Genomic DNA, 16,777 nt, shown 5'->3' on the forward strand with positions numbered 1-16,777 from the left:
TTGTCACACTGCTTGTTCGACATCCAGTGTTGGATGAGCAGAAATTTCCTCTAACAAAACACAGGGAAGATCGAAGCTATTGTCTTTTGGTCCCTGATGCAAACTTCTTTCCCTAGCCACCAACTTCATCCCTCTCCCTACCAAATGTCTGAGGCTGAACCAGACCATTTTAGTCTTGGTGTTGTATTTAACTCGGATGAGCTTCCAACCATATCCATGCCATCACCAAGAGGGCCTACTCCCACCTTCATAATGCCACCCATCTCTGCTGCTTCTTCAGCTCATATGCTCCTGAAGCCTTCATCCATACCTTTGTTACTTCTAGATTTCCCTATTCCAATGCGACCTAACCATCTAAACTTATGATCATCCAAAACTCTGCCCATATCACATCGAGGAGGAGAATTGTTTGGAGGCCAACAGGAGTCTTGGCCACTGGCTGGAGAGCTAGCAAGAGTCCTGTATTGCCTCCTGGGAAGGCCCGCTGGCATTACGTGCCAGTCAGGCAGCTGAGAGGTTACCGGTGAGCCTTGCACATGATCAGGGCCCTGGTTGCAGGGGGAGGGGGCAGGAAGTTCCGCCTGCTGAGAGCTGCTGGCCAATCAGAGTCTGGCAGCTCTTTTGCTCAGCAGCACCATTGGAGAGGTGGTGTCTGCTGCAGGAAAGACACCCGCACAAGGCCCAGATCTTTGTTGGATCCCTGGACTCAGGTGAATGACGGTGGGGAGGGGTTTGTAGGAAGGTCGGCATTAAGGGCAGAGGGTAGCTCTCAGCAGGCTGCCCTTTCTTTATTTCAGATCCCTCAATCAGGCACCAAGTGCCTTTGACCAACAGACCCCCTGCTGCCCCAAGAAGACCATAAGCAAACGTTGGCTTATCATGCTCCCTGTGTGGTGACAGGCCTGAGGCTCTTAATTGGTTATTAATTGCAGGAACGCTGTCCATGAGCCTTCCTGCCATGGACTTAAGAGTGGTGGTGGGATCCCCACTCGCCACCATCCTGCCTGATTAAATGCCCTCCATGCCTCTAAACTCGCTACAGAGGAAGCATAATATACCGCCCCAAGTCTCGTTGACCCATCACCCCTCCATTCACTGACCTGCAGTTGCTCCTGGTTGAGCCATGCCTCAATTCTAAAATGAATAACTTGGTCGTACAGTACTTTGGTATTGCTGAAAAAAAGGGATATTTCATCTTGCATTCATCTGGACAGATGCAAGAATACCAGATTTCCAAGGGAACAACCATTTTTACTGCATGAGAAAAGGAGTGCTGATTGGTTGGCAAGTCAGCTCTGATTGGTTGAGACATTGCTGTGACGAATGCACCAAGGAGCTATTGTCCCCTAAACCTTTGTTTATTCCAAAAAGGTGTAATGTCTGAACATATTTGTTTTGCGTGCAGAGGACAGATTTCTGCAAATGACTATATGTAGCTTCTAGCAAGTGTAAGTGAGCTACATTGTGAGCCCAACTGATAATCTTAAATTGGTTGTTAGTGTAATTCTTAGCACACTCAGGATTGTTCAGCAAATGCTGTCCAATTGCAGAATCACATCCAACGTTAGACATTATGTTCTGAGCTTTGCAAGCACGGGTTGGTGCCTATTGTGAACAGTCGAAGAGACATGCTGTTTAGTACTATTAGCGAGTCATTGGGACATGTGGTTAATCTATCAGGCATTGCACTTGTACTGAAATTCCAGTCCCATATTACTCACTTGTGTGGTAGGCAGAATGTTGTTTTGGCTTGACGGCAGCATCCTGTTAGTAGAAAACATTGCACCTGTTTTGAATGAACAAAAGCATGGGGGACAATAGCATCCTGGTGCATTCACCATGGCAACATCTCGACCATTCTGAGTCTACTTCCACCCAAACAGCACCCTTTTTCTCATGCAGTATAAATTGTTGTTCCCTATGAAATTTAGCATTCTTGCATCTGTCCTGATGTGGTGCAAGATGAAAAGGTTTGACAACATGGTTCTTTTTTTCAACAATACTCAAATTCTAAAATTCTCATCCTGGTGTTCAAAATCCTCCGTCACTCGAGACCTTTCTATCTCTTTAATCTCCTCCAGCCCTACAACTCGCCAAAACCTTCCTCTAACTTTACCTAACCTGTTTTGGTTTTGAGGTCACCTGTCCTACTATCCCCTTATGTAGCTTGTTTCACATGTTTGGAAAGGTTCTTGTGAAGCAGCTTGGGAGGTTTCACTACATTAAAGGTGTTATATAAATGCAAGTTCCTTTTGTTTGAGGCTGTGATCAGCCAGGGGCCAAAGCTGTAAGCAGAGTGGGCAGGGAGTTCACCGGAGAAGACAACCCTGCCAAGGTACTGAAGTTTGGTGTCATTAATGCTGAGTGCCTTTGTGCTGGTGAAGGAGGTGGCAGAATGAAGCTGGAGCAGCTAAGAGCTGTCGCCTCAGTCAGACTGTGCAGAGAGGAATTTCCAGATCTGTAAACAACTTCTTTAGGCGATCGCCACTTGTTTTCATTTAGTTTAAATTCATTTGCATGCCACTTAGCTATGTTGGGGGTTATTATTTGAATTTACATGAATTTCATGCTGAAAAATATTTCAAATTCAGAATGAACTCTGAAATACTTTCTGAGACTACCTGTTAAAATTGGTAGTGCACATCTGATATTTTTCATATTGCTGAGCTTTATGACACAGTTAATTTGTGCCTCTAGGGTCTTCACATCACAACGGGGCATCCTATCAGCAGCCAATCTCCAACCACCCAGGTAATTAACTTTCCAAATGTACATGGAATTAAGTTGAGTCAAGGACATAAACAGCTCATTTACCCCAACTGGTCTATGTCATTGTTTATGCTCAACATGAGCTTCCTACCACTGTCTCTTGATCTAACCCCATCAACATATCCTTCTATTCCTTTCTCCCTCCTGTATTTATCGAATTTTGCCTTAAAATATATCTATGCTATTTGTTTCAACTGCTCCATGTAGTAAGGAATTTCACATTCTCCAGGTAAAGAAATGTCTCCTGAATTCCGTGTTAGATTTATTAGTTAATTCTTATATTTATCATCCACCGCTCTGGTCTCACCGCACAAATGAAAATATTTTCTCTCTGTCCATCCTGTCATACCTCTTCAGTGTCTAGAAGACCTTCATCCTAGAGAAAAGTGTGTAGCCTATTCAAACTTTCCTGTTGAGGATATCCAGTCAGTTCTGGTGTTAATCTTGTGAATGTTTTTTGCACCCTTTCCAGTGGTTCTATATCTTTTTCTATAGCATGGTGCACAGTACTTTGCGTGTAGCAAATGTACCGGTGTTTGCACAAGTGACAACTCTGATTGCTTTTTACTCTTCCCATTAGTTTACTCATTTCTTCCTTGCTCTGTCTATCCATTTCCCCTCCTGTTTGCTTTCTTACAGGCCCCGAGTTCTGGTGTTCGATCACATATTTCGAGATGGACGTTCAGGTGGGAGAGATGTTCAAAGTTCCCTCTAGCTGTCCAGTAGTGACAGTTGATGGCTACGTGGACCCTTCAGGAGGAGATCGTTTCTGCCTTGGCCAGCTTTCAAATGTACATCGTACTGATGCCAGTGAGAAGGCCAGGTTAGTGTAAAGGGCAATATTGTGAAAACTAGTGTAAGGGACTGTAAGGCTGACTGGTGCTATTGCTATCTAAAAGCCATTTATACTCCCTCTCCTCTGCCCGTTTACAAGAAAAGATAATTAATCAGTTGTAAAGAAGCTGGAAATCTCTTGACCGTTGTGGACTGTGGACAAAAGGGGTCACATGGTAGTTTATGATCTGGGAAAAAAAACCATGCCCAGAGCTGTGTTTAAAAACTAATTTTAGTTTTGCTTTGAGAAGAAGAAGGACCAACTGCTTGTGAAGGAAGACCGCAGCCTTTTTGCGGTCCAGAGCCAGTCGACAGACAGAAGTGAATGTCAGCTGCTTCCAAGTTGCTGTGTGTGCTGGAATTGAGTACCTGCAGGTGTTCCTCGAGTCCGCCTGAAAAGCACTGCAAGAGTCATTGATCGTTTGGCAGATCAGGGCTGAGATTGTATAATCCGGACCTCATTTCAAGGGACTCCCATCATCTTTTGTTTTTCCTGGAACCATTGACTTTTAATCTTTGGCAGAATTCCTCTATTTCTATTTTATTATTTTTTTGGTATGTGTGTGTGTGTGACTTAGGGTATCTTGAAAGAGTAATAAATATACTTTCATATTTCATACTGTATGTTAGTAAGCTTTGCCTTTCTATTTGATAAGACTAGTTTTATAATAAACTAATAAGTTTGTTGTTTATTGAAAAAAGCCTGATTAATACTCTTATATTCTGGGTAACAGTAGCAAAGGTAAACAACTGGCCATTTTAGTGAGGGAATCAAACTTTTAAACTAATGGTGTGACCTGTGGAGTGGTGTGGGTAGACAAAATGCGCACTCCTCCCATCCCAATCGTAACATAGGTTGGGCTCTCTGCGGGATTTGAAATGCGGACAGCGGGTGATTGGATGCAGAATAATAATAATTGATTTTAAAAGAAAAGGATAAAAAGGCAGAGACGAGATTTCTTATACATTAGTAAACCAAATGGCATTGAAAGTTGTAAAACCTTTCTAGAGATAGAAGATTTAGCCCTGGCTGGTTTACAAGAAGCAACCAAAGCTAAACTAATGGAATTGGTGGATAAGTTGGAGTTGGAATTAACCGTAGGGATGAGGAAAGTGGATGTAGTTGAGGTAATAGCATGGCATTTGAAATTGGAAGGGATATAAGAGAGGGCATGTTCTCCGGTGGGGTTTGCGGGGGGAGGGAGTCGGTTGAGTTAGCTAGGATTCAGTTGCAAATGAGGCTGCTTGAACTGAAAAATTTGAATTGGAGGCAAAAGAAGCAGAAAAGGAAAGAGATATGAGAAAACTTGAAAAAGAGAATTGGAAATGCAGAAACTTGACCAGCAGAGAGAGAGGTTAGCAAGGGAGGAAATGGAGGATAAAGAAAGAGAGGCAAAGGAGTGAGAAGGAACAAGAAAGAGAATACCAACTTAAAAGGTTGAAATTAAAAAAAGAGGTCTCAGATGCTAAGGAATGCTCTGATGATGAGAAAACCACCTCTAACCCAAAGCCCAGAGAGGAGATGTTTAAATTTGTACAAGCCCTCCCAAAGTTTGAGGAAAAGGCTGTAGAAACACTCTTCATTTTGTTTGAGAAGGTAGCTAAGCAAATGAAGTGGCCAAAAGAGATCAGAGTAGGTTGGTGGGTAGAGTTCATGAGGTTTATGCATCACTTTCAGAAGAGTTTTCTGTGATTATGTTGCAGTAAAAAAGACTATTCTTAGTGCATATGAGTTTGTCCCTGAGGCATGCAGGCAGAAATTTTGAAACATAAGGAAATGGCCAAGACAGAACTATACTGAATTTGAGAGGGTAAAGCAAAGTAATTTTGACCATTGGATATGGACATTAAAGATAGAGACAATGTATGATGTTCTTGGGGAAATAATTCTCCTGAAGTTGGGAAGGTGAAAGGAAGGCAAGTCGCCAGGGAAGAGAAGGAACAGCTGGGAATTTGCTGGGAACTCCTCCTCAGACCAGAAAGGAAGACGCTGAGGGTGGAATTGATATTTGAAGGGCTAAGTATTTCCATTGGAACAAGGTGGGACACGTTCGTGCACATTGCTGGAAGTTGCGTGGAAAATTCATGGGACTTCTTGGAGTACGTACGGGCGATTCTGGAAAAGGAACCCTGACTGAAAATACAGCAGATCAAGTTGTAGAGCTAACTGCAGCTTTGAAACTGAGTGTGAACACTGCTGTGGGTTCAGAAGTGAATAAATTACATGAGAGTTATAAAGAATTTTGTCGAGCAGAAAAGTAACCCCTTACCTAAAGAAACAGCTAAACCTATAAACATATTAAGAGATACCAGAACCACTCAAACACATTTTTGCTGGGGGAAGGCACAACTTTTCCATCAGTGTATTGAAAACCAAAGCTTTAATAAATGATATTAGTGGGGAGTATATACCCATACCTTTGTACTGGGTGCACTTGTAGTGTGACCTAATGTCTGGGACAGAGATGGGAAGGGTTGTTCAGAAGTTATCTGTAGATGGAATTGACTAACTCCTGGGAAATGATTTAGCTGAAGCAAAGGTACTAGTATCTCCCATAATGATGGAAAGTGCAAGTGATGTTAAAGAGATGGAGCAGTTACAGGAAAAGGCTCCAGGCATTTTTCCTTTGTGTGTAATGACCCAAGAAATGGCTAAGCAAAGTCCCATCATCAAAAGTCAAAGTGATAGCACAGACAGGTGTTTGACTTGCTGAAACTTTCTTTGAAGATCTAGATAATGTGAAAGAGATGTTTCATAAATCCTGTTTTGTTGAAGCTCCACAAGCCGATCTGGAGTTAAGTAAGATAGCCCAACAGCCCAAACTGAATCTGAGGAAGTCCCAGAATGTTGTTATAATAATGGGGAATGAAGCAGGGGCAATCCCCTTGCAGACCTGCAGATGGGGAATGGATGGTTGTTCATCAGGTAGTGATTGCGCCCAAATATCATAACCAGGTGTTACGGATAGCATATGAAACTCCTATGGCAGGACACGTAGGGAGAGGAAAACTCAACGCTGGATAAGCCGACTGTTTTACTGGCCAGGTCTTTACAGGGATGTGGTGCAGTTTTGTAAAATGTGCCACACACGTGCCAGATGGTGGCAAAACCACAACAGACAATCAAACTGGCACCCTTAATTCCCATACCAGTTTTTGAGGAACTGTTTAGTAGGGTGTTGATAGATTATGTGGGACCGTTGTCAAAAACAAAAGCAGGACACAGGTAAATCCTTACTATTATGGATGTGACCACTTACTTTCCAGAGGCCACCCCTTTGAGAACAGTTACTGCTAAAGTGGTGGTAGGGAAGTTAACCCAATTTTTTACTCAGCATGAATTACTGGTAGAGATCCAGTTGGATCAACTTTCCAACTTTATGTCTAAAATTTTCCAAAACATGAATAGTTTGTGTATGAAACAGTTAAAGTCCATAATATATCATCCACAGACACAGAGAGCTTTAGGGAGGTGCCATTAAACTCTCAAAACAATATTGACATGAATATCCCCACAGTTGGACAAAGGACTAGATGTTCTTTTCTTTGCTACCCGAGATTCACCACATTAATCTACTGGTTTTAGCCCCTTTGAATTAATTTATGGACATGAGGTAAGAGGTCCTCTGAAATCAATCAAAAAAAGTTTAAGGAGCAAGGGATGAATCCTCTATGATAGATTATGTGTTCATGTTCCAGGAATGGCTCACAGAAGCCTGCAAAGTGGCCCAAGAACATCTTAAAGTTTCTCAGACAGAGAGGAAAGAGTGGGCGGATAAGCAAGCTATGACTCGAACATTAAAACCATGGGATGAAGTGTTAGTGTTATTGCCTTTACAGGAGGATCCTCTGAAAGCATGGTTCAGTGGTCCTTACAAGGTAATTAAGAGGGTTGGTAAAGCAAATTATTCAATAGACACCCTAGATCTTAGGGAAAAGAATCGGCTCTGTCATATCAATAAGTTTAAACAATACCATCGTAGTGAGGAGGATAAGAAGGAGCAGTTATGTTGGGTAGTGAGCACAGTTGGGGACAAAAGAGACAGTAAAAGTGAGCCAGAAGGGGATTTAGACAGTTCACAAGTTGAACCTCCTACTATCTAGTTAGCTAACACTGAAATATTAAGGCTGTTAGACACCATATTTTCATACTTAGAGGCGGATACTTTCAGAATTTATAGGAATGTGTAGGCACAAAGCAGGATGTGCAACCTTAGCTGTACATGATGTGGATGTGGGAGAATACCCCCTATAAAATAGCATCCTTATCACTTAGGGCCTGAGCAACAGGCTCAGGTGAAAGCAGAGATCCAGTACATGTTGGACAATCACCTCATTGAACCCAGCCAAAGCAACTGGAGTTCCCCTGTTGTGTTAGTGCCTAAACCAGATTCTGTATAGGCTACAGAAAGATTAATGCAGTAACAAAAGCAGATTCCTACCCATTTCCTCGTTTGGAAGACTATATTGACAGAGCTGGCAATGCCATGTTCCTTGCCAAAATAGCTCTATTGGCAGGTTCCTTTAACACCCCGAGTTAAAGAAATATCAGCCTTTGTCACGCCTGACGGTCTTTTCCAATGGCGAGCGATGCCATTTGGACTCAAACTCCCCAGCAAATTCTCAGAGGCTAATGAACCAAGTGGTGGCCAGTGTTCCTAACTGCGTGGCTTATCTTGGTGATGTACTGATATGTAGTGACATTTGGAAACGCCACCTGAAACAGCTAGAAGCCCTGCTTAAAAAACTACAGTCAGCTGATTTTGTCTAGAATTTAACTTTGCATTAAATTTGCTAAACGCCAAATTGATACAGAGAATAACTGTGTAAAAGTGAGTGAATGAGTGTGTGGGTGTGTTTTAGTATTTTTATTTATGTTTTACAGAATCACAGAATTATTACAGTGCTGAAGGAGGCCATTCAGCCCATCGTGTCTGCACCAGCTCTATGAATGAGAATATAAGGAACAGCAAAGAGTGACTAAAAGACTAACAAGGAGGGGGAAATTAGAGTATGAGAGAAAGCTAGCCTGAACTATAAAAACAGATAATAAGAGTTTTTATAAATATTTTAAAGAGAGTTAACAAAATGAGCATTGTTCCTATAGAAAGTGAATCTAGAGAATTGATAATGGAAAACAAGGAGATGACAGATGAATTGAACAGGTATTTTGCATCAGTTTTCACTATAGAGGATACAAGTAACATCCCAGAAGCAGCTATAAATCAGGAAATGGTAGAGAGAGAGGAACTCAGGAGAGGAGTGGTACTGAGTAAATTATGGGAGCTGCGGACTGACAAGTGCCTGGGCCCTGATGAATTTCATCCTAAGGTTTTTAAAGAAGTGGCTAGTGAGATAGTTGATGCATTGGTTTTAATTTTCCAAAACTCCTTAGATTCGTGAAAGGTTCCATTTGATTGGAAGATAGCAAATGTAACTCTTAATTCAAAAAGGGAGGGAGACAGAAAGTGGGAAACTCAGGCCAGTTAGTTTAACATCTGTCATAGGGAAAATGTTAGAAGCTATTATTAAAGAAGTTATAGCAGGGCACTTGGATAAACTCAGTCACCAGGCAGTGTCAACATGGTTTTTTGAAAGGGAAATCATTTTAACCAACTTATTGGAGTTCTTTGAGGAAGTAACATGTGCTGTAGATAAAGGAGAACTGGTGAATGTACTGTGCTTAGATTCTCAGAAGGCATTTGACAAGGTGCCACGTCAAAGATTTTTGTGGAAATAAAAGCTCATAGGGGCTAACATATTGGCATGGTTTAGAAGATTGGCTGGCTAACAGGAAGCAGAGAGTAGACATAAATGGGTCTTTTTCAGGTTGACAGGATGTAACGAGTGGTGTGCCACAGGGATCAGTGCTGGGACCTCAACTGTTTACAAGTTATATAAATAACTTGGATGAAGGGATTGAAGGGTTGGTTGCCAAATTTGCCCTTGAGACAACAATAGGCAGGAAAGTAAGTTGTGAAGAGTACATAAGGAGGCTACAAAAAGATATAGATAGGCTAAGTGAGTGAGCAAAGATCTGGCAAATGGAGTATAATGTGGGAAAATGTGAAGTTGTCCATTTTGGCAGGAAGAATAAAAGAAAAGCATATTATCTAAATGGTGAGAGATTGCAGAGCCCTGAGGTGCAGAGGGATCTGGGTGTCCGAGTGCATGAATCATAAAAGGTTAGTATGCAAGCACAGCAAGTAATTAGGAAAGCTAATAGAATGTTATCATTTATAGCAAGAGGAATTGAATACAAAAGTAGGGAGGTTATGCTTCAGTTGCACAGGGCCACATTTGGAGTAGTATGTACGGCATTGGTCACCTTATTTAAGGAAGGATGTAAATGCGTAGGAAGCAGTTCAGAGAAGGTTTACCAGATTAGTACCTGGAATGAGTGGGTTGTCTTATGAGGAAAGGTTGGACAGACTAGGCTTGTTAGAAGAGTAAGAAGCGACTTGATTGAAACATGTAAGATCCTGAGGGGTCTTGACAGATCGGATGTGGAGAGGATGTTTCCTCTTGTGGAAGAATCTAGAACTAAGGGGTCATTGTTTAAAAATAAGGGGTCACCCATTTAAAACAAAGATGAAGCAAATTTTTTTTACTCGGTTGTGAGTCCTTGGAACTCTTCCTGAAAAGGTGGTGGAAGCAGAGTCTTTGAATATTTTTAAGGCAGAGCTAGATAGACTCTTGTTAAACAAGGGGGTGAATATTTATCTCGGTAAGTGAGATGCAGATTTCAGGTTACTGTCAGATCAGCCATGATCTTGCTAAATGGTGGAGCAGGCTCGAGGGGCTGAATGGCCTACTGCTGCTCCTTGTTCATATGACTCATGCCATTCTCCTGCCTTTTCCCCGTAATGCTGCATGTTGATTCTATTTAAATAATCATCTAATGCTCTCTCGAATGTCTCCTCCACACTTCTAGTCGGTGCATTCCAGACCTGAACCACTGGCTGTGTGAAAAAGATTTTTCCCACATCGCATTTGCTTCTTTCGTAAATCACTTTAAACCCGTGCCCCATCTTTCTCGATCCTTTTATGAGCGGGAACAGCTTTTCCCTATCTATTCAGTCCAGCCCCTCATGATTTTGAACACCTCTATCAAATCTCCTCTTAGCCTTCTCCCCTCCAAGGCAATCAGTCCCAACTTCTCTAATCTATCTTCATAACTGAAGTTTCTCATCTCTGGAACCATTTTTGTAAACCTTTTCTGCACTCTCTCCACTGTGTTCACATCCTTCCTAAAGTATGTGGCACCCAGAACTGTACACAATACTCCAGCTGAGGTCTAACTAGTGTCCTATTGAGTTCAGCATAACTTCCTTGCTCTTGTACTCTATGTCCTATGAATAAAGTCTAGGAGACAGTATGCTTTATTAACCACTCTCTCCACCTATCCTTCCACCTTTAAGACTTATGCACACCCAGGTCCCTCTGCTCCTGCACAGCCTTTAGAGTTGTCCCCCTTATTTTGTATTGTCTCTCCATGTTCTTCCTACCTAATGAATCACCTCACACTTCTCGGCATTGAACTTCATTTTATTTTGTTCGTGGGATGTAGGCGTCAGCACTTATTGCCTATCCCTAAGTGCAGTTGTTCAGAGGGCATTTAAGAGTCAACCATATTGCTGTGGGTCTGGAGTCACATGTGGGCCAGAGCAGGTAAGGTCAGTAGATTTCCTGCTTTAAAGGACATTAGTGAACCAGATGGGGTTTCACGACAATTGGCAATGGTTTCATGGTCATCGTCAGACTTTTCATTCCAGGTTTTTATTGAATTCAAATTTCACCATCTTCCGTGGTGGGATTCGATCCTGGGTCCCCAGAGTATTACTCTGGGTCTCTGGAACACTAGTCCAGTGACAACACCACTGCTTCCCCTAATGCCACTATCTGCCCACTCCACCATCTTATCATCCACAAACTTTGAAACTGTTCCCTGCACACCAAGATCTACCTCATTAATATATATCAGGAAAAGCAAAGGTCCCAATACCGAGCCCGGGGGAACTCCACTACAAACCTTCCTGCAGCCTGAAAAATATCATTAACCATTACTCATTGTTTCCTGTTACTTAGCCAATTTTGTATCCATGTTGCTACTGTCTATTTTCTTCTGTGAGCTATAACTTTTCTCCCAAGTCTGTATCAAATGCCTTTTGGAAATCCATGTACACCGCATCAATAGCATTACTATCAATTATCTCTGTTATCTCTTCGAGAAACTCCCAACAAGTTAGTTAAACATGAATTTCCCTAAGAAATTCATGCTGGCTCCTCCTAATCAACCCACATTTTTCCATGTGACTATTAATTCTATCCCGAATAATTGTTTCTACATAATTGCCCCACCACCGCAGTTAAACTGACTGGTCCGTAATGGCTAGGCTTATCGTTAGAACCTTTTTTGAACAAGGACGTAACATTTGTAATTCTCCAGTCCCCTGGCACCTCCCCTGAGTATAGGGAAGACTGAAAGATTATGGCCAATGCAATTTCCACTCTCACTCCCTTCAATATCCTTGAATGCATCTCATGTGGTCCTGGTGCCATGTCAACTTTAAGCACCGACAGTTTATCCAATATTATCACCGTATCAATTTTGAACACCTCTACCTGGCCTGGGTAGCACCTGCTTCCTTCGTAAAGACAGATGCAAAGTATTCATTTAACTCCTCAGCCATGCCCCCTGTCTTTATGTGTAAATCCCATTTTTGGTCCCTATTTGGCCCTACTCCTCCCCTTACCATCATTTTACTATTTATGTGTCTATAGAAGACTTTGGGATTCCCCTTTACGTTGGCTGCAGTCTTTTCTCATAATCCCTCCGCTTCTCTTCTTTGCTTCTTCAACTCTCCTCTGAACCTTCTGTATTCGGCTTGGTTCTCAGAATCACAGAATTGTTACGGTGTAGAAGGAGGCCATTCAGCCCATCGTATTTTCTACCTGGCACCTGTCATAAGCACACTTTTTCTTCTTTATTTAAATTTCTATCTCATTTTTCATCCAGGGAGCTTTGGATTTGTTTGTCCTATCTTTCCCTTTTGAGAGAATATACCTTGACTATGCCCGAACCATTTCTTCTTTGTAGCTGAACAGCGGGATACCTTGTTTTTCCCGCCAACCTTTGATTCCAGTCTATCTGGCCCAGCTGTTCTTGCTCTATTAAAGTCAGCTCTCTCCTTGTTAATTATTCTTACTCTGGATTGTCCATTGTCCTTTTCTACTGTCATCCTAGACCTTATGATACGATGATCCCTGTCTCCTAAATGTTCTCCCACTAACACTTGGTCCACTTGGCCCACCTCATTTCCAAGAACCAGGTCTAGCAGTGCCTCCTTTCTTGTTGGACTGGACAAACACTGCTGTCGAAAATTCTCCTGAACACACACTAGGATCTCTTGCCCCTCTCTGCCCTTTACGATACCACTATCCCAGTCTATATTCACGTAATCAAAGTCCCCCATTATAACTACTCTATAATGTTTGCATCTCTCTGTAATTTCCCTGCAGATTTATTCCTCAACACCGTTCTCACAAGTTGATGGCCTATAGACTACACTGAGCAATGTAATTGCACTGTTCCTTAGCTCTAGCCAAATTGATTCCATTTGTGAACCCTCTGGGACATCCGCTTTCTCAGCCACCCCTCCCCCTTTCCTGAACACCTTGTACCCAGGAATGTTTAACACCCAGTCCTGCCCTTTCTTGAGCCACACATCATAATTCCACATGGCAATCTGTGCTTGTAGCTCACTAATCTTATTTACTATACTCCATTCACATACATGCAGCATAACCCTGATTTAGGGTTCATTACTTTCTCCCTTACTTTGACTCTGCCTATTAACCCACTATTCTCTATTCTGGTGCTATTTTCTCTCCCTGTATTTTGTGCACCTTGGTATTCCTCTCTAATATCCTCTCCTGGTTCCCACAGCCCTGCCGAGTTAGTTTAAAGACTCTCAACAGCACTTGCAAAACGCCCCACAAGGAACTGTCCTGCTATGTCTTTACTTCCCTTACATTAACTTTATTTTATTTTGGTTTGCTTATATTACTTTATGTTACTGGCCCTGGCTTCCCCTTGTTCCTAGCGTTTCTTTCTCCAGTCCAAGTAGCTGCTGCTTTAAAAATAATACGCTTTTCTGATTTTCAGCTATTTAAAGACACTCCCTAACAGCAGTTTCTTACCAACCAGTGAACTTGCGATTTTCCTGTGATGTCACTGTTCGATTTTTCTTTTTCCCCAAACTCAGCCCTGAAGGTGACGTTTAAACCCAGGTCCACTTCTGCTCAGCTGCTCTTGTTCCCAACTTAGAATAATTCCTATGTATACCACACCTCTTTTCCCCTGTGCACTGAATTTCCCCATGAGCTTAATTCACTACTCACTCGGCCTCCCTCTCACTCCGGCATAGTCCCCTGTCTCCTCACACAGCCCTTACTCTTTATTACACTTTGTAATGAAATGCATATAAATATGGTGTTTCATTTCGCCAAGGCAGGAAGTGTGATAAGCACTTTAATCACAGAAAATGGTTCATCTTCAAGGACTAAGAACATTCTAGAAGAATTTATGTTTTAAAAGATACTGTTCCCTAAAGGGTTAATGCAAGAACTATGAAAGCTTTTCTTGGAAGAGGCATTTGTTTACAAAAAAAGACGATTGAGCAGTTGTAAAGAAGTTGGAAACCTCCTGAAGCCTGGTGGACTGTGTTCAAAAAGGGTCACGTGGTAGCTTATGGTTCTGGAAAGAAAAACTCTGCCTGGAACCGTGTTTAAAAGTTGGCTTTAGATTTGCTTTGATAAGCAGAAGGACCAACTGCTTGTGAAGGAAGACAGTAGCCCTTTTGCAGTCCAAAGCCAGTCAGTGGCTGGAAGTGAATGTAAGTTGCTCTGCGTTGGAATTGCAAACCTGCAGGTGTTCCTCAAGTCGGCCTGAAAAGCATTGCAAGAATGATCGATTGTCCAGCAGATCAGCGCTGAGAGAGCGACCGTGTAACTCAGATGCCATTTTAAGGAACTTCATCTTTTTTCCCTTGAACCGTTGACTTTTAACCTTTGGCAGAGTTCCGGTATTTGTGTGTGTGATGTGTTTGTGTCTGCACACACTAATGATTCGAGCTGTGAAGTAGTGGGGCTACATAAACTGTGCACTCCTCCCATTCCGGTTGTAACATTACACAGTTGTCAAGTTTTTTCCAGAGCCATAAACTACCATGTTTACCCCCTTTTTACCCAGTCCACCAGGATCAAGAGATTTCCAGCTTCTTTACAGCCACATACAAATTTGGAAAGATAAAACAATTTACCAAATCTATCTTATACTCTAATGTTCAGCATAAGTCTACAGTATATTAAACCCTCTGACCATTTGATTCCCCTTTTGCGGCAGGATGTGACAAGGTTTACTGACCATTGTGAATATGTGTGATGTGTTTAGAAGTGCAGTTGTGAGGCCATCGGTGGAACTTAAAGAACAGCTTCTGTTTGTTTATGGTGTTGCAGATTGCACATTGGTAAGGGCATCCAGCTGGAGTGTCGGGGTGAGGGTGATGTCTGGATGCGATGCCTCAGTGACCATGCTGTATTTGTGCAAAGCTACTATCTGGACCGAGAGGCAGGCCGGGCACCTGGAGATGCTGTACATAAAATTTATCCTGGTGCATACATCAAGGTGAGGCTGAATTGTGAATTTCCGATTGAGATAAGCGTGGAATGCACATAATTTTCAACGTAATCCATGTTGTTGCAAATGAGCAGTCATGACTAAGGAAATAGAGGGGAGGGTCAGTCGCCCCAGGTTTCTGTGTATACAGCAGCTGTCACAAAGCTTCAGCTTAATTTGTTTGTGTTCTCATATATAAATGTCCCAGAGCAGATTTAAACATTAGTGACTAAACACCTGGTGTATGATCCTTTAAAGTCACTTACAGCTGGTATCAGTTAAAACTCATCAAAGTCTTCCAGGATCCATCTTAAACTCTTAATTTTCTTTTAATTCTCCACTCTCTGTACACTTCAGTTTATGCAAAACTCTATCCTGTCCTGCTCATACATCAGCCATATTGTTGCTGTCCTATTTTGGCTCCTGATCTCCCAACACCTCTAATTTAAAATTTCCATCTTTGTGTTTAGATCACATGGCCTTGCCCCTCCTTAAACATGTAATCCTGCAACCACGCCCCCACCCTGCACTCTCCCACCTTACACACCTATCACCCCCAGAACTCTCTATGCCTTTGATTCTGGTCTTTTGTGCACCTCCCTCCCTTCATGCCTCCAATGCACTGCAGGAATTCACCAAGGCTCCTTCGACAGCATCTTCCAAACCCATGACCACTATCAAGGACAAGGGCAGCAGATAGATGGGAACGCCACCATCTGGAAGTTCTCCTCCAAGTCGCTCACCATCCTGACTTGGAAATATATCGCCGTTCCTTCACTGTCGCTGGGTCAAAATCCTGGAACTCCCTTCCTAACAGCGCTGTGGGTGTACCTACACCACATGGACTGCAGCGGTTCAAGCTCACTACCACCTTCTCAAGGGCAACTAAGGACGGGCAATAAATGCTGGCCCAGCCAGTGAAGCCCACATCCCGTGAATGAATTAAAAGAAATGGGGCTTGTATTCCATGCTCTGGAATGCTCTCCATGTTTTGCCTGATTATCCTAACAGCTCCTTTGTTTCAGTATCTAATTTTATCTGATTTTTGTCTGTTGTTACGATCCCAGCTGATGTTACTACTGGACAGGTCAGATCCCAGAGGAGAACCTGGCTTGATAGATCCTAACTTGTTTTTCAAACTGTGAAGGAAAGTTACTGAACAAATTCACAGGAGGCTGCTGATGAATTTTTAATGCAAAAAAAATGTATTAAACAAGAGAAATGAACTGTACAGAAAGCTTGGAAAGATATCAATACTAACACAAGAAGATGTTTCAAATATTCACTTTTTCTTCACCCCAGCAATGTCTTTACAGCCACGGACAAATTTGGAAAGATAAAACAATTTACAAAATCTACTGTAATATTCAGAGTAAGTATATAGTACATGTGAGCCAACTGGTCAGACACTCCACACTTCAAGGTAAATGGCAGATGTGACCAAAACAGATTCTCTGGATTTCTGAACAACCCACCCAGATGCTTGTTGCACTG

The 16,777-nt window shown here is 42.3% G+C and overlaps 1 protein-coding gene across 2 annotated transcripts in view; it reads left to right on the forward strand.

Annotated features, from left to right (window-relative positions):
• smad10a (SMAD family member 10a) overlaps positions 1 to 16,777 on the forward strand; it is a 114,888-nt gene that overhangs the window by 76,050 nt on the left and 22,061 nt on the right. For both annotated transcript variants that reach the window (XM_041179689.1, XM_041179690.1), the window contains 3 exons: positions 2,698 to 2,751; positions 3,409 to 3,592; positions 15,124 to 15,292. In XM_041179689.1, the coding sequence (XP_041035623.1) occupies positions 2,698 to 2,751; positions 3,409 to 3,592; positions 15,124 to 15,292 (407 nt within the window). The remainder of the gene's footprint in view (positions 1 to 2,697; positions 2,752 to 3,408; positions 3,593 to 15,123; positions 15,293 to 16,777) is intronic.

This window comes from Carcharodon carcharias, chromosome 36 (assembly GCF_017639515.1).
Source record: "Carcharodon carcharias isolate sCarCar2 chromosome 36, sCarCar2.pri, whole genome shotgun sequence".
NCBI lineage: Eukaryota > Metazoa > Chordata > Chondrichthyes > Lamniformes > Lamnidae > Carcharodon > Carcharodon carcharias.